Source organism: Dendropsophus ebraccatus, chromosome 3 (assembly GCF_027789765.1).
Source record: "Dendropsophus ebraccatus isolate aDenEbr1 chromosome 3, aDenEbr1.pat, whole genome shotgun sequence".
NCBI lineage: Eukaryota > Metazoa > Chordata > Amphibia > Anura > Hylidae > Dendropsophus > Dendropsophus ebraccatus.
In genome coordinates, this window is record NC_091456.1 from 155,430,121 (window position 1) to 155,457,175 (window position 27,055).

The following is a 27,055-nucleotide window of genomic DNA, read 5'->3' on the forward strand; positions in this document are numbered from 1 at the left end:
CACCCCCGCCTACCTGCCATTTTTACAGTTCATGGGACTTCTCCTTTAACTGCATGTACATTCATGGGGAAAATAATTGTTGCTTCTGATCTTTCCCCCAACTAACACCTCTCATCACTGCTAGTTCCTGGTTCCTGTTGACATATCATCTCAGTAGGAACTGCCCACTTAGCCAATAACTAACTGAGGAGGGACCCTGCTGTGACCAGTGATTGGCTGAGCAGGTAGTTGCTGGTGAGATGATACATCAACAAGTGACACGTTGTTATTGGGAGATGTCAGGTGGGATGGGTGAGCATAGCTCCCAGCAAAAGATTTTTAAAAAATACTTTCCCTGACAAACCAATTAGCTCTCCCAAAAATCCTATCTTAATAAAGATGGCCACAGTGTTTATTCATTCATGAGCATCACAGTTTTAGTAAATGCAGAGGTTTCCCTCATCAGATAAATTGGTGGATTGTGATCATGCCATAGTGCAGGTATTGTTTTTAGTGATCAATGATCTGTAAACCACAAGTGCACACTTAAAGGTGTGGGGTATGAAAGTGTTCTTATACATACTGATGACCCCCACAGAGCAATTCCTCAAAGCCAAAAAGTAGAACTTAAGCAGGTTAGTTCAGCCACCTCGTAACTTGACTTGATGTTTTAATTGTCTATTCAGTTAACCTTTTCACCATGTCTCACATCCTTTTGGCAGAAATGACAAGTGAACTCCTGTCCTTAGACTGTACAGAGTTCTGGGTCAGAAGTGTCATGTCAGACAAGGAGATGAAAAGACCTCCTGCCTGGTAATGAGAAGCATGTTATCACTCAGAACGCACTGGATCATTGGTTAATCCTCAGGTCAAAATTAGAGGCCACGGCTTTCCAGCAAACAAGGACTGAGCTTCACTGAGTTTGTATTCCCTATACATTAGATATAGTTCCTAAACGTCACCAACCTACTATCAAAATATGGTCGGTGTGTCATGTTAAAACAAAGTATGGTATCTCCTGTGCAAATGAGAGCAGAGTTCATGTCGGATCCAACAGAAAGCCCATTTATTAAGTGAAACAATAACATACATAAAACTTACACTATGCAAGACTTTCCAAGCTACATATATTACTGGGGGAAAAGAACAGCATTGCTTCAGTATTCTCAGTCCTACAATATAGGCTTGATTGAAATGCAATGGGGCCCCATATTTTCTTGGTTGTGGGATTATGTCAAAGTAAAAGTGTGTATGTTAAACATTTGAATCAATATCTCTGATTATCTATCATTCTTATCTATCTATCTATCTATCTATCTATCTCCTATCTATCTATCTATCTATCTATCTATCTATCTATCTATCTATCTATCTATCTATCGGGACCTGTCACACCATGACTCAGTATTAAATAACTTACTTAGTAAACTACCTATAAAACCATTTCCATTTTATTGGATTGTTTGAAGAAAGTGACCAGCTATACCCTCACTTTTGAGGAAAAGTAATGTGAGGATATGTTCACCCATTGAGACTCTTAATGACACTCATTGCAATAGGAATTGTTCCATCATACTGTATATACAGTATATAATCACTTCTGTTCCATGTGCAGTACTCTATACAATTGGCACAGTTAGAGTCCATTTTAGTTTTTCAAAGGTTTTTCCTGATATTTTAAGTCATTTTTATACTATTAAAGTTCATTTTTAGCTAATATTAAAACAATAGCCCATCTAATACTAAGACCACATTCACACATTTGTAGCACTGTCCTCAACCATCGGCCACAGCTACAGATGTGCACCCGCAGCCATCAGCAAACCGTCCGCACTGGCACGGACCCCTTTATTCAATCTATGCTTCAAAGTTATGGCTCGCCAGTATTTTTGCAGCACGCATCCTGACCTGGCCCCAACGCACATCTGTAACATGTACGCTTTGCCCATATGTGACGCTGACGTACCCCCCCACCCCCCCCGTCCACTCAAACTGCTCCCCTTTCCCAGTAAGCCCCACACCTTTATCACTAGAGGCAGTGTTTCTTCTCTTATTGGCTTATTTTACTTACTTAATGTGTTGTTATTACTGTGAGCCACATTTTTGGTGCTTTTGAGGACAACATTTTGGCATAGCAGCCTTAGTAAATCTGCCTCCAATTTTATCCGCCCACCTGTGTCCCCAGATATCCTTTCCGGAAGATCTAGGTTACCATGCATTAGGACTGCTCTTCTATCTTCCCTCTGATAACCCTTGCTGCATCCACTGAACATTAGCGTCATAGGGATTATTGATGTGGCTCAGAATAACTATTTGCATCCATATCTTGTCAAAAGTAGCTAGGGTCATTAGCGGTTCTGACATTGATGTAGATTGTGAGATCATTGCTTCTGCATGGCAGCTTGGATCTTCTAGAGAGGATATCAAGGGTATGGTAATTGATTAAACATCCTTTTTACTGTGTAAAGAGGCTTTGTATAGCCATTTTAGTTCTCCTTTAAATGATATATAATGCAGCCCTTTGTAACTGTAACTGAGACACCTCCACTGACTAATAAATGATTACTCTGTAACATCAAAAACGAAATTAGAACTAAATTGAAACGTTCAAGATTCCAGTTACTCGGCACAAATAATGTTCACTCCACTGGCTAAGATTAGTTTCTGTAGGCTTTTATATTGTTCTTTGTCTGCGTTCATGAATATCCATATATTGAGAGATTTTCTTGTAACGTTTCTCATACATCCATCCTGGGCCTCTTAAACCATGCTTTATTTACAGTAGTGAAATCACATTCTCACAAGCTGTGTAATTTCTAGTAGTAAACTGATTTTGCAGCCGGTTAATACAGATGTGTCTCAATGGTCCATTTTTTATTCTGCAGTTTAAGAAGTTAAGGGCCTATTTATAAGTGTGGAGAACAAAAACCATATGCCACAGAAAAGAACTGTAAGATGTGTTTTCTATAAAAGTTTTCACTTGAAGAGTTTCAGACATAAATAAGAACCAGTAATACCTTCTACACTTTTAAATAGCTTTTGGATGTCACCTACAATACTGTCCTATTTGAAAGTAATAATCTATCTATCACGAAAATGATTGTTAAAAAAAAAACAAGAGCCGTCTGACTGTGGCCTGATGTCTGCAAATGCAGTCGGTTGTTGGTTTATTTCCATGTGGTTTAGTTTAACCTCTAAAAATGTTTAGTGGAATGAGACCAGGGCAGTATATTATCATACTCTTGCTCTTTTTTTTTTTTTTTTCTTGCTGCTTTTTTTTTCCTGAATGCAAAATATAATGCAACTTTCTGAAAAGTCTTTATTAAAAATTTCGTAGCACTTAGCTGCTACATCAAGAAAGATAACATAACTACATTAGGTAGACTATCTGCTTTCTCAGTATTAAAAATTAACAACAAGGAGGGTGAAGCTGTGAAACATAAGTTCATAAGTAACCTTGGACGACAGCTTATGCAGGTTGCAGATAGGGGAGGAAACAGGTAGAAGACAGTCTGCAGGGAAAAAATTAGCTGTATACAAGTGTATACAGATAGCATAGCTGAAAGGAATAGAACAATATGGCCTTAAGTATTTCCAAAAATAAAAAAAAACCTAAAACTGAGGCTGCTATAAAACACAGGCCTAGCTAAGTTTTGGCTGCAATATTCGGACTTCCCACATGTCAACAGAACTGGACTTAGATAATCATATGGTCCTATAGGCAGTGGCGTAGCTACCATGGAGGCAGACCACTCAATTGCTATGGGACTCATGTGGCAGTTAGGCTCAGGCTACCCCAGAGAAACATGGTCTGCCTCCATGGTAACTATGGCTCACAGCCCCACTGGCAGTCTCTCTTTTGGCTGTATGAGATGCCCCATACACACTCACTACCCCGCATAGTCTCTGGGTGTTACATTCTCACAACTTCCCAGCAGGCCAGTGACATCATTCATGTGCTGGGCATCTGGAAGAATGGAATGTTGTGAGACTGTGCTGGGTCATGGGAGTATGGAGCCCCCCCCGATCCATACAGGATGTATGAGGCCCCATAAACTTTCTTGCTATGGGGACCCATGAAGCCAAGCCTGCCCCTGCCTATAAATATGTGCCAAGTCCAAGCATTTAAACCATAATGGACATTTTAAAATTCAGCACTATTAGCCTAGGTTCACACAGAGTTTTGTATCGTTTTGTTTTGTTAACGTACCTCTGTATCGTCTGCGCGTTCTTTTTTCACAATTGATTTGCGGGCACCAGCGGCTGTGCCTGCAAATCAATTAGCCATTCACTCCAATGCAATGTGCGGCCGCACTACACTCTGTGTTGTGTGAACAGCGTCCGGAAATAATTGACAAGCACATTATTCTAACGCCCGTTCTAAAGATCGGGCGTTATAATAACGATGTGAGAACACAGCGGGCTACATTGCATTGACTTTAATGCAATGCCGCCCCTGCAGTAAAGAACGGACGCCTAGGCAATTGCAATCAGCGTCCGTTCTTTACTTAAAAAGAACATTGTGTGGACATAGCCTTACTGTGAAGTCTGAAAGCAGCCTGAGTAACATTAGTGGCTGATAAAAAGACTTTTGGACATTGCATACACTGTGAGAAAAGGAAGGAGATTATGTACCACTATGTGAACTGTTTAAATGATTATGTGCACTGGCATTCACTTTAGTAGGTTACTTCCAAGATGATCTTGTCTCAGCCAAAACTGACTGGACAGTCAATACATCTTGGAAACAGGAAGCAGGGTGATGAGTAGAGGACTGTACATGTCATACAAGTTGCAAGGGTAAGAGTGAGGGGTTTTGTTTTTTAATTATTTTTTGTATCCCCCTTTGCTAAATATAAACAAGCATGGCATAAGAATTTAACACTTGTTCACTTGGCTATGTTTACACAACATCAAAATTAATAAAAAGGCGGCAAATTTTCGTATTTAAAAAAAGGCCGTTTTTGCTCTGACTTAACTGACGGCAATGGCAATGCATTGAAATCAATAGGAAGACAAACTTCCAATGCACACAGTGTATTGAATAATGGTTGTTTTTGCCGTGGACGTCAAAATAATGAACATGACCATTATTTTCGGACGTCTTTTGCAAACAGCGGACGATTTATATTAGTAGTTTATACACAGTTTTCCTTTAATCACCGTTCTTTCTCCGTCTTTACCATTAAATTCAATGGACTTTTTTAATTATGACACACCCAAAGGCCAATTAGTAACCCCAAACTTAAATAATGTGCAAACACCAGTCATTGCACTAAGGGGAGGCCAGGCTGCTAAATAACGTCTGTTATTTTAGACTCAAAATAACGGACGTCATTTTAAACGGAGCTGGAAAAACGTTGTGTGAACATAGCCTTATACTTATTTAACATTTGTAAATCGGTAAATCAGTTTTCTAAACCAGAAAACCTCTTAATGTATCTTTGCAGAGACCATGAGAAGGTACCATGGTCTAAACCTGCTTTATGCTACAACCTGCTGGCCCATTTATTTTCACAGCAATTACTGGAGTCATTCCTACACCCCAACGTGGATTCTGTGAGAATATAACAAGAAAAAATGTACTCACATATATAGTAATATTCTCTTCCTGGTCTAAATTCAAATCCTAATGAGAAGGGAGTGAAGAGCTGGAATTTTTCTGAAAACTTTAGAGGTCCATTGGAAGAGTGGGGTCGATTGCACTCCCATCTTTTGAAGCCTTTGGATGTGTGATCACAAGAGCTGTAGCCATCAAAGTTCACCATGAATAAAACGTATCTTTCAGTTTTATCTTCAGGCACGGAGTCTTCATAATGAGGGCAGAAAACATCTAGATAGTCATTGATACAGACATCAATGTGGTAGTCCCCTCTCATGAACCTGCCATAGAGAAAAAAAAATAATTGTTAAAATCATAAGCAGTTTATGAATGTATAACTTTGAATAATGTATACAACATAAATATATTCACGCTTTAAAATGGGATTAAAGTGAAGGTTTACCTTTAACTACTAAAATTTTCTATAATTGAGACATAACAGTGAATAAGATAGGCAGTGGCCCCTTGAGCTGAAATCCCCATTGATTCAATGAATAAAGGGGCCACTGCACTCTGCTGATCTACATATCAAATCAGCACTAGTCAGGGAATTTCATATCTTTGAGCTAGGTTGACGGCACTGCCATTTCAATTGATGGCACTATAATGCAAGCAAAGTACCCCTTCATTCTATTGGGAGTCCATGAGCTGAGATACAATGACAATGACACATCACAAGATAGATAAAGGTTAACCTTCACTTTAAAATGATGCCACAGAACTAGAAAATGTCTAACTTTTTTTTTCCCATGAACTATACAGATGTAATGGGGGGGAATACAGTAGAAACAATATCCAGGCGCATTGGGCATAAAACGGAAGAAGATAAGCACAGCTGTTAAAAAAATATGGTATAGACGGAAAAAAAATACGATGTGTTCCTCGACTATATTAAAATAGAAAAATCTACGATCAAAATACAATATGCATTATAAGGATTAAGTATGATTATTCCAGTAACATGCCAGATCCTAGCTATTTCTTGGGATTTATAACAGAAGGACAGCCATATTTATATAGTTACACATTACTGCCACTTATTTTTAAGACATATATAAAGTCTTGCACAGCATTTACAAGAAACGTAAAAAGCAATGCCGTTTCACTGCCAAACTACACAGAAAGGAGTCTGCAGCTTTATGATAAAAGGATTCTGGGATATGAATTAATAGTGCTCGTGCTAACCTGACAGCTCTGAACAAGAGCCAGGCGATCATTGTAGCCTTAGGTAGTCTAGCCCAAATGGGTTCTCTCTTTAATTATTATAAAGCATTTTCTGACATGCAATACCGGAGAATTTGCAAGTGTCATTTTTGTGACATTTGACACCGATGTGCTATGAATGATAAAGTAGGATTGAAATTTAAAGCCCACCCAAAGCTTTTCAAGACATGAAATATATATTTCAGCCAAGGCGAGCTGATCATTTGTAAAAAGAATGGTTTTGTAATCAAAAGGCAGTGTGAAATATTTGAAAGGAAAACCGTGATTGTTTGAAATCTTATGACAGTTATCAGTTTTACTTCATCTAATTTGCACGGTTCTACCGTTATGAAACAGTAGGCAGATTGTGCAGCATTGGGCTATGTTCAGTTGTTATGAAATACGGCCGTTTTTTGTACATAGTGTGAACAAAGCCTCAAAAGGGAATGAGTTATTTTGAAAATTAACTTTTTATGTTTATGGTGATTTTTAAACATTTTCCATTTCTTTTTCTACACTAAAGAGGACTCTGAAATCTATCACATTAACCACTAAGTCTCCAATAGGCTGGCACTTCCTATTCTGTTATTTCTATCATTATAAGCAAAAGTACAATGAAAGATTGTCGTGTGAAAAATCATTACAGTGGTACCTCGGTTCTTGAATATAATCGGTTCTGGAAGGCTGTTCCAGAACCGAGCAGTTCAAGAACCGAGCTGTAAGTTTCCATAGGGACCAATGTAAATCTGATTAATTGGTTCTTACACTCCATGGGTCAGTTGCAGAGCACCCGGCCCACAGAGCGTAAAAACGCTCCACGTTCCCCGCAACAGTGAGAGGCAGGAGCCTATTTAAACTTGCCGCCGTGCTCCTTCTCTACTCATCTGTGGGGGACACTATGTAAAGAAGTGGGGAATACTATCATAATGAGGGGAATCCCCGCTTCTCTACAGGGTGTCCCCCACAGCTGAGAGGAGCAGGAGCACGGCGGCAAGTTTAAATAGCCGTCCGCTCCTGGCTCTCACTGCGTAGACGCCCTGTAAAGAAACCGGCCGGCGTCCGCACTGGCCTGTGTCTCTACATCCCCCCCCCCCGGTCCGGAGCACTTACTATACGCTTACCCAGCCAATACACTTCTATAGCCTGCAGCTAAATCACACCCCCTCACTGAGCGAAAAACACCTATCTATTCTTTTTTGCTTATTTCAATTGATGTCAACCAGTTCTTTAGTACAAATTATGCCAAAATTCTGGTGCACACACTTTATCTTCCCTAGAACACAATCCCCATCCCACCCTAGTGAGAACTATTTCTCTTGGATTTCAATTGACTTCACTCAGATACAATTTAGTGTATTAAGCTAATGAAGCTTCCTATAAAATTGATCAGAGTGTAATTCTTGGAAATCTATATGGGAACCAGAATTAACCCATAGAGCCACAGTGTGGACCCTTTGTTCTAGTAAGCAGTGGAGATCTTGGCTCAGAGACCACAACTAATGTGTCTCAATGACATATCCTAAGATTTTCAAATGTGCATATACCCTTTTAAACTCTCAATAGCATATTCCTAAATTTCAGAAAAGGAAATTCCAAACATCTGACATCATGTATAGTCATTATGGAATCACACAAGTCAATTGGACATTGTATCAATTTGTCATGTAGGAATTTTGCTTAAAGTTTCTGTTTAATGAAACAAAGTAAATCTTTTTTTGTCAGTCTGTTTATCTGTCGGAATGCTTTCTAACAAAAGGCTCACTTTAAGTTCACGGTGTATTCTCTAGCCGTGCATGCTTTGTGTTTGTTGTTCTTAAGAAAAATAAAATGCGATCAAAGTTCATCTTCAGATTAATGAAACATAAAGCTTATTAGAGGAACCTCTGAAACCCAAAATTATATTTTACATCTAATGCACGTTTCACAGCGGCTCCTCAATCTATCACATTATATTGATGATACAATAACCCCTGCTCAGTGACCTCCTTCGCTATCAACTAATTGATCTTCTTCCACTAGCCGTCACATTGATGAACCAGAAGTGTAAACAAAGATTAAAAAGGGGTCATGGTATGCTTCAGTTTGAGAGTAGACATCTGTAAAACTGTACAATATTTCTTCTGCCGGGGCTGCTGTCACACATTTCCTATTGCATATACAAATGTGTTCCTATAAATTTACAACTTGTACTTAAAATCTAAGAAATATATATGATTTTTAATAAAAGAGCTACAACTCAAGATGTTTCTCTTTCAGCTTATTTCACCAGGTGGCTATTAGTTCAAAAGGGCTATCCTTCAATAGAAATGTATTACTTGTGCTGAGGATAGTTGATAAATGTATCATCTCTTGGGGGCCCAATGGATGGAACCTGGTCACAAGTTCTTTCTCACTTCCTATCTGTGTAATAGAAGAGCTCCAACTGAGTATGCATGGTGGGTCTAAATTATACTTTGCCAGTTGTGTCAATCAACTGGTCCACTGTGATCAAAAAGGTTTAAGACCCCCCCCCCCCCCCAAACAACAACAAAAAAATTACTGATTATTAGGTGTCCCAGACAGTAATGAGACATCTATTACGTAAAGTATCTGCATAGTAGGTGGTAAAAATTCTTTGTTGGACAACCCCTTTTGAAGTTCCAGGGTACAAAAAATTATTTTCAAATTTTCCTAACTTCCTATGTACAAATTTTGTTGCCAATGTTCCCATAATAGATGTAACATGCGAGCATGGTTTCACCAGCATGTATACCTTCCCCCTCCATCTCAGTCTAACCCTTCAAGCCAGGTAAGAAGTGTTGCTGATGTCAGTGGTCATGAGAGTGGTCGCTGATGTCAGTCATTAATGGTGAGTTGCAGCTGATAATTAAGGCCCTATTACACAAAACGATTATTGGCCATATTCAGCCGATAAACGTCTCGTATAATAAAAGCCAATGATCATCTTACATGAACAATGTCGGCTGATCGTTGTCTGTCGTTTGTCTTTCAGTGTTTGTCTTTAACAAACAACTTAGATAGCAATGATCTGATGCCATAGCTTCATGGAAAAGGAGCAGTGGCAGCAGACCGCCGCTATCTTCTATGGGCTGCCCAGATGATCAATCGACCCCACGGCCCCCTCGCTATTACATGCGTCGGCAGCGAGCAAGGAACGAGGAGCAAGAGAGCGCTGACTGCGCCAGTTTGCTCCTCAATATCCCCCCGAGTAATAGGGGCTTTACTCTCTATGAGCTTTTCTTAGACCAATAAAAAAAATCATGTTGTAAATTTATGGCACCCATTTGCAAAGCCTGGATGGCAGTGCCATACATGTACAGCATGTACTACATATGTAGAATAACAAAAATATAAGGCTAGAATCAAATAGTTCATACAGCTGCTTGGAGAAAGAAGGTTAATATAAGGGGTTAAAACTATTTCTGAAAACTAGAATATTATCCTGGGAAAATGGTAAAAATAAGCATTACTGTATGTGAAAATCTTCTAATGCTGTCCATGCAACATATCTTACATTTTTCTAATAACCACATTCTTAAGGGGAAGATTTCATGGCATAGTTATTTTTTCCACTGGCATGACAGACTTCTATACACTATAAAAAAACAGACAGTGGACATTACTGTATTAAAGCCAATAACCGATGATATGGCTTCCTTTGATCTTTTACAATGTTTAACATGCTATCTATAGCCTTTAAAAATATCCCAATTCTTCTAACACATTTGTGGCATTTTTTTACATTTTCTATTTTTGATCTTTGTAAATAAATTCTCCTCGGGGGATTAAAACTGGCTGCCACATATTTCAAGGATCTTTTATGGTCCGGAACATTGACTTACACGATAACTAACCCCCATAGGTGGCAGTAGAGAGTTAGCTTACATAATTTTTATCCTAGGAAGTATTTACTGGCCTATAAGACTTCCTATACCATATGGTGGACTTAATAACAAGAAATATTACCCGATCCGACCCAGTTTTTATCTAGTGCCAATCTAAGGTTTCCCGTGGCTGTGCAGAGAATGTAATGTTTCACATCAGTCTCTGTACCCACTGGGACTCACAGTCTAATTTTCTTAGCTAAGCAGATGTTGCATCTAAAGTGCTTTTGAATATAATAAATTCCCTTATTTTGAAATGGACAAAAAAAAAGTGTAAGTAATATGAACATGACATAATAACACAACAAAAAATATTGCTTTGATAATTTTATTTCACAGTCTCCGTTCCAAGCTCCATAAGGTTTTAAAGACCTCAGTGACAGGAAGTTTTGAGTTTCCTGGATCCACAGGTGGAAGTTAGTAATATATACAGTAAATGTTCATAGATCGACCTTTACCCTTTACAGCTGCTCGAAGTGGCAGAAGTGTAGCCTTCCGAAATGTTTTCTCATTCAACAGACAGAAGCACTCATTAATCAAATTCTCACCGAATTATCCCTAACTATTCTAGACTTTTCCTTTGCATATATAATTAAAAGATAGATTAACATTTTTAAATAGAAATGATTCAGCCTAAAATGATTTTCAGCCGGTACGTCGAATGAAATTATTAAAGAATTATATGAAATTATTATTTTTAATACTAAAATAATGAGATTATATAACAATTCATTAAAACTGAAACAAGTTTTATGCTATGGTAAAAGTAAAAATAATCTTACCGTCTTCTAAGTAGGAAAAAAAAAAAAGAGAGAAAACCAGAAAGGTCATTATTCTCGATAATGACAATAAAAAAGTGTGAAAACTTCTCACTACCCACTGTCTAACTCACAGGAACAGTCACATAACATTCACTATGTCAAATACTTCCCATCAGCGATGAAGTCTCCAGTCATGCAAGGTGAAAATAAAGAAAATTCTCTACATTCGATGAAACAACCTGTAAACACTACCTGTACTGTATAAGATGATTGTTAATAGAATTACAATGGAGAACTTGACGATGATGATATGTACAGATAGATTGCCTTGTTAAACCAATTTAAGCAAGTAGGTCAGATTTGTTATCTGGACACAGTGTATGGCTTTGTTCAAACAACTTCTGTTTGGGGCCGTTTCGTGCCAAAACATGGCAATTTTATGCAAATGACAGCCTTAATTTGTATAAAAAGCTACATATTGGCATCATAATGACGACCATCCAAAAAAAAGACATCAAACGGCCCAAAAAAAACGTGTGAACATAGCCTATCACTTCAGGTACATTAGGACATACCAATATGTATTTTAAAGGCACTGGCCTATGTGCAAGCTAATCTTAGATGATCCTATACATTTTTCAGTTTGTGGATTTACAGGTATTTTAAAACCACACTTTCCATCGAGCCATGGCAGCCTTTACTGTCCATGATAGGAGATGTAGTTTTGCAACAACTGGAAAGCCGCTAAGTTGGGGAACACACCCGTATAGAAATAGCTTAAGCTTTAGACATTAGAAAGTTAACCTTGGACATTCTTGGGGGAATTGTACTTATATACCACCAAAATTCAGCTCAGAGAGACGGTCTACGCAGGACGATACAGTTGCCAAGTTAACCAGCCTATACTCAGTGAGTACAAGCCCTTTTATTATTAAAAACAATGGCGCATGGAACCGGTTTACCGTCAGAAGATTGCCTCGACAACCCGACAGCCCAGCATGGCCTTTGTTTTTTTGCACCGGATGTGAAGATTTCGCAGAGCTCAACTGTCCATCTTTCACCTAAGATGCTATCGACCGACAGCTATCTCTTCCATACACATGCACCATTGGCCAAGCACTAATTTTTTCTGATTCGAGAGAGAAGCTACTACCAGCTTTTTATGCCAGCAATTTATCTACCTAAGAACAAAAGGATCAGGAAATATACCTGTACTCAAGTATACCCGATTCTTATGTCTTTTATGAAAAAGTTGGAGAGTCGGGAAGCTCCAATTAGATGACTGCCTGGTCCCACTATAATCAGTAGTATTGGGCTTCCAGATGTCTTACGTATATTGCCAGCATAGCACCACCATAACAATAAACATTATTGACTACTGAAATCATGGGAGGTTTAGGCATTGCTATACATCTAGGACACAAATAGTTAAACATGGTTACAATACTCTTGTCCATGTGAAGCCTGAATCTGTAATGCGTAACAGAAACTCAGAATCTGTATTGGTTACAATGCCATAGCACTTTCTTCAGTGCAAGTACCAAACTATAAATAAGACGCGTAGCGTGTCAAATTCTACATAGCTAAGAATGGAGAAAATTATTTTAATGATCCGTATTTCAGTAAAAGAAATAATCACAATCTAATTATGATTAATAGAGGCTAAATCATTTAAATGAGTCGCTTGGTAAAACAAGCACAGCCTCAAATAATACTGTACTTGGAACATCTTATTCATTGCAAGATGATCTTTGTGCTTTTATCAGCATGATCTCAAGGTCATAGTAATTCCATTTAACTTTCTGTCTCAGTTACAATACTCATTAAGATCTGGTAAATTAAAATCTGTATTCAGGACATCTCCATAGCATCTGGCTATTGAGAAAGAGCATATCAAATTCTTAATATTCCTATCTAATGTAGGTAAGGTAGTTTGCAAGCGACCAACAAGTCATGTGCTTTTAGTGAATAATTTAGCATGGAAAGGTAAATGGAACATAAAATTTGTGGACTGTGAACATAATATTTTCCTATTGAAGTATGTTGGGGATTTTTACCATATGGGGGATATTAATACTGTATGGAATGCACCATATGTCATCACACAATATAAGATCAAAGAGTTTTTGTGCCACCAACAAGGCAACCAAAGACTATTTCAGTCTATGTTTACACACAGTACGTTAAATGTACTACATATCTGGTATACATTGGAAAACCAGTAAAAAGGCATACCATTGGAAGGCTCATTGAGTTTAATAGACAGATTCTTCTAGTGACTATGTTCGGTCTTTTCTGAATGGATACTCTTTTTTATTTTACAAGAATCAAAAGCATGGTCTACTGTGCTTCTGAGTCCTGCAAAAAAGAATAAGGGGCCATTCACACGTTGGCAAAATACTGTCCTTGCATGCACAATATTCTGCAAACCAGACAGACCTCGGAGTTCACAGCATTATCAGTCATGATGATGCCGGGAACTGTGAATGGGTTTAAATCTTCACGCTATGGTACTGACACAGTCTTGGAGCTGTGTTAGTACAGTAGCGCAGAGATTTTAACAGTTTCGGAGCTCCCAGCATCATAATGAATGATGATGCCGGGAGCTACGAGGTCCAGTCCACAGAATATTGCCCGTGCACGTACAATATTTTGTGACTAACCCCCAAGAGTGGCTGCAAACCGAATGTAGACTATGTTTGGTCCATCAAAGTCAATAGGCATGCTGTAGATGTTCACAATATATTGGTGTATGCCAGGGAAATAGAATGCATAATAAATATGAACACAACATTACTAATAATTTCTGAATTCTCTTTAGATACATTGATTTTTAAGCTAGAACAACTCAGCAATATGTAAGTGGTATCTATAAGTTTGCATCAGGTCCAGCCAGAGTATACATAATCATTCGATCACATGAAAAGACCTCATCTATATGTAAATGATTAGCCAGACACTTGTTTATAGCAAGAATTAGATCTACATCCTTTATATTTAAATACATCAAATACCGTATATATAGGATGTGTGGACTTATTTGCATGAATTGCACATTTTGCACATTGGGTAGATTTCATCTCTAGTAATACAAGACTTAACCCTATTGGAATAATCATTTTGTCCTCTCTCTCCCCCCCCCCCCCCCATTAGTTAACTATAGAAATGCAGACGATAAAATATCTCTATGGAGATAGTTAATGGCTTATTTTATAATCATGACTTTGTATATTCTGTGAATTAATATTATACTGTAGTTCACCAAAGCTTCTCAAATCTAATTATGATAATATGGGTACAAAGTGCAATATATCTCCCATTCGCCAGTTTCTGCCTTTGTTTAATAGCATCCAATTTACAGTGTGTTCCCATGTACATGCAGATTGTGGTTTACTATACTGTATATATATTATAAAATATATGGGGGGAGCTGTAATATAGCAGAATATCTATAAATTACACCGCATGACCAATAAAATGTTTGTCCGAAATCTATATTGTGTTTTCTGCCGGGTCTAACAATTCCTAGAACAATAATATTCCCTACCTAGGAGCTATACCATGCATAGAGGACAAAAATTTCAACACCAACAGAGAAGGGATTCTTTATAGGTAAATGTGAATAGATAATGAGCGGCCCCCTGTTCAGTAAAAAACAAAGAGCAGCTACAACAGATATCTCTATCTCTGAAGGACCAAACATGTCCATGCAAGCACACCCAAGCACATTCATGCCATACACCAAAAGTTCCCATTGATCTAAATGGACATGGTGTAATACTTAATTCCCCCATGAAGTGGTGCCTGATAGCTGGGATCCTAGTTTGTGATGACATTTTTTTTTATCCAGAAAGAGAACTGTCCAATGTAGACAACACAAAAACATAAGTATAAACCAGCTTTTAGCTTTAGATGGTACAGAATACCATAGAATCCCAAACACTCCATTCTCCAAGATCAAGTGTTGTGTTGTGGATCCAGCTTTTCCCTGCATCCGAAGAGGAGCAGCACAGACAGGCAACAAGATATATGGCAGCCGGCTGATGAGCGAATTTCAGAGGTAACAAAGCGCTTCACTTCGTTATTATTAGAGATGAGCGAACCGGGTTCGAGTTCGAGTCCATCCGAACCCGAACGTTCGGTATTTGATTAGCGGGGGCTGCTGAACTTGGATAAAGCTCTAAGGTTGTCTGGAAAACATGGATACAGCCAATGACTATATCCATGTTTTCCACATAGCCTTAGGGCTTTATCCAACTTCAGCAGCCACCGCTAATCAAATGCCGAAAGTTCGGGTTCGGATGGACTCGAGCATGCTTGAGGTTCGCTCATCTCTAGTTATTATTAAAAATTCACTCATCTCTATTGCTGGCTCTGTGTCATACATAGCAAAATAAGGGCTTATATTTTTTAGTATTTCCAAATTCTCATTAATTACCGCAACATGTCTATAAAAAAATTACAGATCAGCCACTCCTGAGCTACACTACATCCTATACATACCGCAAACCCATCTATGCCTATAAACCTTAATATTCACATACACAGAGGTGTATAAAAATAACTCAATACCAGATATGTAAGCAAATAGGAGCAAACACTGTGGTTTGGCGCTATTATTAATGACACGAACATTGGGATTATGATTAATAAAAAATGAAGACTGATAAATACGGTGGAAGGGAAAATAATCACGAACTTGCATACTGCTTGGTACATTACCCTCATTACATGCAAATTTAAATCTGTTTGTTCTTCCTAGTTTGATTTGCACATATGCTACAACCTGAGCGATGTGCAGAAGCTCCGCTAACACTAAGATTAATAGTCAAGGTCAAGCACTGATGGTGAAATCCTAGTAGAATGTAAAACAGGGGAAGCGATAGGCAATCCTGTGTCTATGCAACACAACTGAGCAGTCTGAGGACAATGATGCACTGATCCTACCTGAAGCAGACAGAAAAGTTTTTTTTTTTTCCTTGTTGTTAAGTTCGCTATTCAATTACAGTTTATCAGGGTAATTAAACACTGAGAAAGGATGCCAGGCTAATTGTTAGATTATGATAATTACAAGCCATAGCTCTGCTAAAGCTGATCAAAATAAGATGTGGTTGCATGCACTTAGTTAAAGCTGCTTTGTAATCTTGGGCTGCAGCAATGAAAGCTTGGGCCATTTATAACTAGTTCATTACAAATCAGCCAGAGAAGCTTATTACTTGTAACCTTCCTCCTTCACCCAGTCTAGTGGAACAAAACTCCAAAAAAAGGTTGCGCCTAAACTGCTGCCTTGGATTGGCCCACTTCCATCATAATTACACAGTCCAATAAAATGAGGTTAGTTCAATGCAAAGAGATCAGACTTGGAATTACTGTGTCAAACAAGAGTTTGCAGCTCCAAGGTGAATCTCAACAAGTACAACAAACACGAATGGCACAAATGAGAAAAGAGCCGAGACCTTATTCATTTCAAGTGCAAAGGGTTTAAAACTCAATAGCTTAAGTGGAGCAGTTCTAGGATGCTCTTTTTATTTATTTCTGTGACTTTTTTTTTTGTAGTTTTGTTGAATGTTGTGGCCATATGTTACACTTTCTTACTTTGTAAATTTATTCCTCTTTGCGTGTGGTGTTTTATGGCTAAGGCTATGTTCATACATGGCACAACTTTTGGTGGTAAAATGAAAAATTAACTTCTTAAAAACAGAGTTCTTTTAATCTCAATAGTAAGGCTGTGTACACACGTTTGGTTTTATTGCAGTACTGTTGTGGTACTGAGATCAACTAAAGAAAGTGTTCAAAGGAGTAGCAAATCCCCATAGAAAATGTTTTCTGTACTGGACAGTTCCTGACACAGACAGAGGTGGCAGCAGAGAGAAACCTTCTCAGTAGAATACATGACTTCCTGTAGGGCATACATCAGTTAATAAGTCCTGTAAGGCATGAGATTTGTAAATAGAAGTAATTTACAAATCTATTTAACTTTCTGACACCAGTTGAGTAATTTTTTTCTTTCTTTGTGTATTAGCGTACATCTTTAATTTCTAACTAGTTGACCTTCTTTTTTAGCTGAATGTGGATAGAAAAAAAATTATTTCAATTGGCTTTATTACGAATAGTCAGCTTTCATTCAAAAATAGCTGGAAAGTTACCATTTTACCAGCTGTACACACTGTGTGAACATGTGAACACATTTTAAAATATTGCTGACACTTTAAAAAAATAAAAAATAAATACTTTTGACACGTCACAGAGACATATTATAAGTATTGATTGGTTTGTGTTTTCAGACCCCCACCAATCAATAGATTGGTAGAAACATGTGCTAATACCCTTATCTCTCTGTCCCTCTCTTTGCTGCCGTGCCATCCCTATCTCTATGTAAGAGAAAGTTTCCATGAGTATGAAACCTGACTCTTGCAACTTCTGTTTGACATATCAATTTTTTTTTAAAGTAACAGTAGCCCCTTAGGTCAGCCATGCTTATGTGATATTTTTTTCTTTTCTTTCAAATCAACTGGTTTCAAAAAGTTTTATAGATTTGTAATTTACTTATGTTTAAACATCTCAAGTCTTCAAATACTTATCAGCTGCTGTATGTCCTGCAGGAAGTGGTGTCTTCTTTTCAGTCTGACACAGTGCTCTCTGCTGACACCTCTGTCCGAGACAGGAACTGTCCAGAGCAGCAGCAAATCCTCTGAGAAAACCTTTCCTGCTCTGGACAGTTCCTGTCTCGGACAGAGATGTCAGCAGAGAGCATTGTGTCAGACTGAAAAGAAGACACCACTTCCTACAGGACATACAGCAGCTGATAACTACTGGAAGACTTGAGAATTTTAAATAAAAGTAAATTACAAATCTATATCAAGTTCTAAAACCAGTTAAACATGGCTAAAATGTTATTCAGTTATAACCTCTCTAATTGAGCAAAAGGGTGGGGTGGGGTGGGGTGCCTGTCAGACTGCATCCTCCTTATGCAGAGGATAAAACAGTCAACAATAGACCTCACTGGAAACTGGGTTTGGAACTCATATTTCCATGTTACGTGTCATTTGATCCCACTCATACAATTAAATATATAACATAACATTTTTAAGCTTTATATTTATTACATCCTTATGGGATAAAGTCAACTTGTTGCCACTTAATAATATCATAAGAATTTCATAATAATAATAATAATAATAATAATAATAATAATAATATATTGTAACGGCTACTTTTGGTTCTGCAGGTCAATAAAGATTGGACACCAGGGGATGCGGAAACCATGGCCCCTAAAGAGTTCTTCTAAAACAAGCAGTTCTATCCCCTTTCTAATCTTAGCAATAATCAAGGTAAGAATCGAGCATTTGTTACACCAGACCTAACATTTCTCTTTCTCTGAAGGACGCGGAGTACACGATACCTACAGGCAGCTCAATTCACATCAATATTATTCTTAGGATTGAGGGAATTTATCAGACAGACACCACATGTCACTCAAGGCAATGACCCATTCGGATTCCTGTCAGCTGTGACAACAGCTTGAACTTTCTAGTCCAAAAAGTATTCTGCTGGAAAAAGTTATACGGAATCCAAGTAATCACTTTGGGGAGGATCTATCAGTTTCTGCCTCCTTTTCGCTCCTCGCTCAGTGATGAAATCGAAAAACATACCAATAAACAAGGCAACACGGCCATATTAATTACATTTCATGGCTGGACGTAGCCTCAGAAATCAACGGTCACCATTTTTATAGAGAAATAGTTGATTTAAATGATCTTCTAGTGAAATCATTTTTTGCTGTATGTTTTCTAACGTGTTACACAGAACAGAGAAGCTTAATGCCTAAATGATAGTTTACAAACCAGGATTCGTTCTAAATGGGAGCCCCCTGCAGTTTCCATTCACTTTCACATAAATGGAAGGTGTTTGCAGATGTGCACATTGAATGAAGAGCAGTAATAGACACGTGACGGAGAAGCAAATTGCTCTAAAAAGGGGTTAGAAGACAACATGCAATAAATGCAGTAGCAAGCTATTCGTAACCTGTTGTGGAACAGTCTTAGATAGAGCAGCCTGACGATAGCAGTTGGGGAGAAGGATAAATACTACAATGGTAACGCTACTGCAATCTTAAAGGGGATTTGTGATATTTAAAGTAATAACATCAACTCCCTTTATGTGCTGTTCTCAGCACTATCCACAAGCTCAGATGCTGCACATTCGATATATATCTTTAAAAACTTGTCTATGTCTTCTTTCTGCTCTAAAATTGCTTAATTTCATTGATAGGCAGTTGCCCCTGGGTGGTCCCTCTCCCCAGTATGGAGATGGGGCCCAACTGCCATGAAGCCCCGCCTAGGTGACACTGTCCACTGATGAAATAAAGTGAGAGTAGCAGGACTGACAGTATCACTTGAAAGTTTTCCTTATCAGGTCATGACTTTAATACACTTTTATTTGTATATGTACAATGTCACCTCCCTTCACTGGGACAAGGTGTCCTCAGACCATGTGGACAATAAAGGTTCTCTGTATCTTTCCAGCTGGGTGATTGTTGGAGTAAACTAATCGGTCGACTGTACAACAAGGGTGGACATATCATATGGGAAAACTGCGCACAGGGACCATGTAGGTATATAGGCCCACTGATACCTTAAAGGGAACCAGACACATTGAAAATGAGATCCAATCTGCAGGCGCCATGTTTTAAAGCCAAATGAATTGCGCAGATTGATATTACGTTTTCTGAGTCAGTATAATTTGTAGGTTTTCAAGTCAATGAGTTAACAAGTCCAGTGGGCGGTCCTACTCAGTAACTGGCAGTTATTATGATATGGACGCTCAAAGGGCAAAGTTGAGAAGCCTCACCCATTGGACTCCTTGGCCCAGAATGTGCAGTGGTTTTAATTAATAAAATACAAGTTATATTGTTTCTTCTCATAAAACTATATATCAACCTACTCAGCTCCTTCTGCTCTATAACATGATGCACATAGACTAGACAGTGTTTTCAATGTGACAGGTTCCCTTTGAAAGCAAATGTTCATCTGTTAGGATGATAGTGTGCTGCTGCATAACTTTATGCCCAATTATTGGTGAATTGCTAAAGTGGTGTAAGGGAAATGGTGACCTATGATGAGCTGTTGGAGAATAAAGGGCCCATTGACTATCCTTACACCTGGGCCCTATGACGTATATGACCACCCCTGCTGCAGGATGCGTTTTTTCTCACAGAACTCTAAACTAAAAGCTTCTATAATATGCATTATCTACTAAAAGGAAATCAAATTTTGCTAGTTATTACATTCCCATGGTTAAAGAGACCATCTGTGAGAGTATTATTATATAATTGCTATCTGTACACTTTGCTTCAAGCGTACCTATAAATTTAAACAACCGTAAAATGTCATTTCAGAAGTCTGTATCGGTCGGGGTTCGGTGCTGATCACTTGAATGAAGGGGGGAAATGTGTGGCTGCATATGCTGAGCCCCTTCCTCTCTGCTCAAAAAAAAAAAATCGTTAAAGGGGGTTGGCAACTTTATAGTAAAATATTTTTGTGTTTAGTATAAGTAAGCAGAGCGGGGCAGAACAGCCTGGAGGAGGGGATTCTGATATTCGTTCTATGAGGTCCACAAGGAGCTGCTTTCAGTATATACAGTGAGTACAGTTACTAATAGTATACACTGAACAATTTTACTATAAAGTGGCCAACCCCTTTCACATGCAATACATGGTTATAAAGGGACTACCTGTATATAGAATAGATTTCCATTATAATTCTGTAGACTGCTTCCTATAGCTGTTTAGAGTGAAGATAAAAAGGCACTGTGAGGGAGATTTATCAAACTGGTGTAAAGTAAAACTGGCTCAGTTGCCCCAAGCAACCAATCATTTTCCAAAGAATCTGTGAAGAATGAAAGGTGGAATTTGTTTGGTTGTTAGGGGCAACTGGGCCAATTCTTCCTTGAACCATTTGATAAATTGCCCCTAGTACGTACAGCCGTGCAGTTCCGCTCCTCCATTCTAGAAAACGATGAGTGTCTTTGCACCAATGCTTTCGGTGATACAAACTTCTGAAATATGACTGTGACACCCCAGACTTTCTCCAAACGACAGATGCACTTTAATTAGCAATAAATATAAATGTAAATGAAAAAGCAAGCTAACTTGTCATCTATATTTTCTTCAATATCACGTCTTTAATTTGGCCGCACTGTACATAAGATGCTATTGTTCTCCTAAGCCGCAGCCAGAACAGAGCTTCACTCAACATTCTGCATTTTTAAAAAGAAGCTATTTCAAAGTAAACATGTGTGACCCTTGTCTTGATCTTTAAGGATCTTTGTTCTGTAACTGTCTCAGAAGTGCAGTTCTACTCTGCTCTGTTATACTTCTCTGGGCATAGTTGGGCCAGACACGTGGATGATAAAGTGAGACAGTGAACTGAGGGGCACCTTCATGCTGTGTGACATGGCAGTGCATTGATCCTCCGGTGGTTAGACTAGTGTTCATCTTCCCCAGCGCCTATGGCTTTAATCCCTCCAATTGCTGCCTCTACCTGTGTATTGATCGTACACTGCAGTGGGAATTTAACTTGCTGGGAAAGGAGAGAAGAAGAACATTTCTGCCTGTTTGCAGCATAAACAGACTTACGCATCAAAAATAGTTATATATATATATATATATATATATATATATATATATATATGGGAAGTGGCTTTAAAGGAAAGAAACTGTGTTAGAAGGAAGATATTGCTATTTCCAGCATAATATTCTTCTTACAGGGATATAGAGTAACACGCTGTATATCAACATTTGCAACTCATGTATCTATTTTATTTTAGTGTATTGTCTTACGGATTATTAAAGTAGTAAATAATATCTCTATTACATATGAAAATGAATGGGAAGGATAAATAAAGCTTTGGAAAAGCGAATGATAAAATATGAGGAATAATATCAGACCTTACTGCTACAAGTAATAAAATCAGCTTTATGCGATGTTAGAACACATTCCCCCTAGTCATGTCCAGATTTCCAAACGCATTAGATCTAATTTGGGCCTTGAAATTGGCAGAGTTTTTTTTTTTATTTAACTAAAAAAAATAAAACCTGAGACAAAGCATCAGAAAGTAGATCAGATGTTTATACCCAGGTCAGAGCTCGCTTGCTTCTCATACCCCGCTCACTGGCGGAACTATTACACACGACGACAGCGAGTGGGTAAAGGCCCTATTCCACGGAAAGATTATTGGCCATTCATGTCTGCTGATCGTTGCGTCGTTTGTCTTTCAAACATGTTGAAAGACAAACGACTCATACAGCAACGATATGCTGCCGTCAAGGGGTGGCGGCAGCAGACCGCTGCTCTATGCTATGGGCTGTGCAGGCGATCTAGTGATCCACTGGGCAGGCCCCCCCCCCAAGCTCCCCGCGGCGCCAGCGAGTAGGGAATAGCGGCGCCAGTGAGTAGGGAACGAGGAGCAAATGAGCACTGACAGCGCTAAAAGACGGGCCATGGAATAGAGCATTAAGTGCGGGGGAGCCGGGGGGGAGCTGCAGGGGGGCAGAAGACAACGATCAGCTGACATCGTGGATGTCGACTGATCGCTGCCTTTTAGTACGCAAAGCGATTATCGGCCATGATAGTCGATAATCATCCAAATATGGCCGATAATCCCTTAGTGTAATAGGGCCTGAAGTTATGCCCTATCCTGTAGATACTGTGGATAGGCCACTACTACTCAAGATGGGAATGCCCCTTTAAAGACATTGACAATGACCTCTATAGTCTCTTTCCTGATGAATCAACACAATGGTTGAAAACAAATCTTGTAAATATAACCTACACCCAGGCTATCATATACAAAAAAATGATAGTATCATGGCAGATAATTACCCGGTACAAGGGCCATGCAACAATATATCAAGTCGATCAGGGCTAATTAGAAGGAAGCAATGTATAGGTAATTTGTTGGGGGAAGGTAGGTGAATGGCCACATAAAAAATGATCTCTAACATACAATCCTACATGCAACCATTGTATCCTTTATTGTTGGCACCACATCTCTTGTTTATCCGATAGCAAGGCTTTTAACATAGCATAATGATTGGGAACAAATGTCCTTATGAACCTTCCTAAACACTCCATATAAAAGGCTTCTAAAAATATAGACAGTGCTGAAGCTTCTATATAAGAACAGTATTGTAAGCCATTGGTAATTGTAGGTAATTTATACATTATAATGTAATATATTGTTCAGAAATCAGATCTTAATCTTGTCTGGGAAATTAAATTAAATTATTAACAAAGGCAGCTTATTCATATATTGTTACTTATATCTCATATAAATTTTACTTTTTCTGAAAATTGCCACCATGATCAATAAAAGAAATTATAAACCCCACGAGATGTGAAATCCCTTGCGATAGTGTGAGCCCATAGTACATACGCTACAGTAAAAACATTGCTGTTCCGATAGCTTTCGATACTCTGCATGTTATACTTTATTGTAAAATTCCCATTGTGCACAATTAAAATAATGGAATGCTGCATAGCACATTGTACAATATATCACACAACGTGGGCTACTATTACATTACTGAACATACCATTCTCTTAGTGTAGCTAAATATATGTACCTGTAATATAGGAACACAGAAGGCTTATGGAAAGAAGGTCTTATTTTAAGAAATATTATCATCATTACTGTGGTGTTCATCATACAAGAATGCAATTAGCCTGGCCACAGCAGCACAGATTATTTCAGATAATACCTCTCATTTTCAATCAGGGTCCAAGCCACTAATATAATGATTAGGGGTGCTTGTTTGATCCAGTGTCAGGCTATGTTCACACTGCTTATGTTTCCGGCCGTAGTGCGAACCGCGAATATACGCACGTAATTTTGAGGTTGATGCGTTCGCTTGAAAGTATACGATGTATGCCCGCACAATGCACACAACGTATGAGCTTACGGCCGGATCGTATACGGCACTGTGAAAAATGAACAAGACCATTGTTTGAGGACGGAAATGTTAAAACTCACGGCCGTGGATTTCCATGCGGTCCCGTACGAAGTACTTATTTCAGCCAAATTGAACTTGATTTTTCGATCCAAAAGGTTCTGTGAGTTTTATTGGGCTGGGAGAAGATTTCCAAGTAAATGACCTGTTTCAGATCGCTTCAAAACAAGCTAGGGAAGCATAACTGTACTACGGGCGTATGTTCGCCGTTCGTACGCATCCGGCCGCATGTCTATTTTTCCCACGCCCGTAGTTTCAGCCGCACATGTACGGCGGCGTATGAAATGCGGCCGGACTCATACGCAGTGTGAACATAGCCTCAATATGTTAAGAAAAAGTATTTAAAAAATAGATTAATTAAAGAAGGGTAGATAGATGGATGGATAGATGATAGAAGGATATATAGGTCGATAGATAGATAGATAGATAGATAGATAGATAGATAGATGGATGGATAGATAGATAGATAGATAGATAGATAGATAGATAGACAGACAGACAGACAGACAGACAGACAGACAGACAGATAGATAGATAGATAGATTAAATTTTGAATGGATGGATGGATAGATGGATGAATAGATAGATAGATAGATAGATAATAGCTAGACAAATAGATAATTGAAAGATAGATAGATAGATAGATAGATAGATAGATAGATAGATAAATGTAGAAAAGTCCACAGCACTCCAGATGTATGCCAAAATCGTGAGATAGTTTATTCAAAAGAACATGTAGAAATAAACAGCAAACACAAGCGCGACGTTTGGGTGGCCTATGCCACCATTTTTTTATTTAGATAGATAGATAGATAGAATTATGGATGGGTGGATGGATGGATGGATGGATGGAAAGATAGATAGACAGACATATAGATATATTAAATTATGGATGGATGGATGGATGGATGGATGGATGGATAGATAGATACCGAAGAAAATTCCGCAGCACACCAGCTTGGTGTGCTGCGGAATTTTCTTCGGTATTTGTTGGGACCCCGAGCCTAGGGGCTTACTCCGTACAGCACCCGCCACCTGGAACTGGAGGTGCGGCTTCTTCCTCTTTTTTTGGATAGATAGATAGATAGATAGATAGATAGATAGATAGATAGATAGATGGATAGATAGATAGAATTATGGATGGATGGATGGATGGATGGAAAGATAGACAGACATATAGATATATTAAATTATGGATGGATGGATGGATGGATGAATGGGTAGATAGATAGATGGATGGATGGATGGATGGATAAATAGAAAAAGGATGGATTGATGGAGGGATGGATACTAGATAGATAGATAGATAATAGCTAGATAGATAGATAATTAAAAGATAGATAGATAGATAGATAGATAGATAGATAGATAGATAGATAAATAGATAGATAGATAGATAGATAGATAGATAGATAGATAGATAGATAGACAGGATAGAATTATGGATGGATGGATGGATGGATGGATGGATGGATGGATGGGTGGATGGATGGATGGATGGAAAGATAGACAGACATATAGATATATTAAATTATGGATGGATGATAGATAGAAAAAGGATGGATTGATGGATGGATACTAGATAGATAGATAGATAGATAGATAGATAGATAGATAGATAGATAGATAATTGAAACATAGGTAGATATATAGGTATAATTGAACATATCCCAATTATCATTGTCCTAATAATTTATATTAATAACTGTTTGCAGAATCACCTTGGCAGCGACAGCACAGATAAATCTACCAGGTAATATTCCTGTTACGAGGCATTTAGAATTATTTAGAAATTAGTGTCCAATCTCGGCAGCTGGTGATTTAGGTAAAGGTTATGCATCATTGTAATTAAACAAGAAAGCAATATGACAGTGGTAATTAGCCGGCATTGCTGGTTCGTCCACACGTAGCCAGCTCAGTGACATGTGCTGACCATGTGTTTATCCCAGCAACTTGTGCTGCTAGGATTCCTATTCCTTACAGCGCCCTTAGGCATACACTAAAATCCATTAATGGATATTGAGAACAATACCCTATCTGTCAAAGACCTTGTTGGCATAACATGCAGTTCACAGGATTAAGACAGATGCCTGCCTGGTACATCTACTCGACGGATCATGAGATTCGGATACTAGAAGGCTTTCCTGCACTCGGATGAACCTGTATGTTTAAAAACACAGAGGTAGAGGGGGAATAATATGAGGCGATACAGCTTTATTTGTAAAAGTTAATTGCTATATGATCCTGCCATGAAGAACAGATGAATGCAGTTATCGGGTTCATAACACCTTTCTTTGACCACACCATAGCTAAAATAGTCTCCGCAGGGTGCTGGGAGTGTTTTATTTGGGGTAGAGTTTGTTGCATAGATCTGAAAATGTATCAAGTCAAAGCTACAGCAATGAAACAATTTTCAGTCCATCTTTATGAAAGCAGTAGTTCATGTTCGCTCACCTCTAAGTGAGTGTAGTGCTGCAAGTAGTCCCTTGAGAAAAGGCTGACTTCAATTTTTCTCCTCTCAAATCTCTCATTTTCTGAGAGAATTGGAACAGTTTTTTTTTTTTTAAATATATATATATATATATATTATATAAAAAAGAAACATTTCTACAGTTGA

General features: G+C 38.4%; 1 protein-coding gene across 1 annotated transcript in view; it reads right to left on the reverse strand.

Annotated features, from left to right (window-relative positions):
- EFNA5 (ephrin A5) overlaps positions 1-27,055 on the reverse strand; it is a 349,660-nt gene that overhangs the window by 50,012 nt on the left and 272,593 nt on the right. Inside the window, exon 3 of the mRNA XM_069962974.1 lies at positions 5,570-5,862. Coding sequence (XP_069819075.1) covers positions 5,570-5,862 — 293 coding nt within the window. The remainder of the gene's footprint in view (positions 1-5,569; positions 5,863-27,055) is intronic.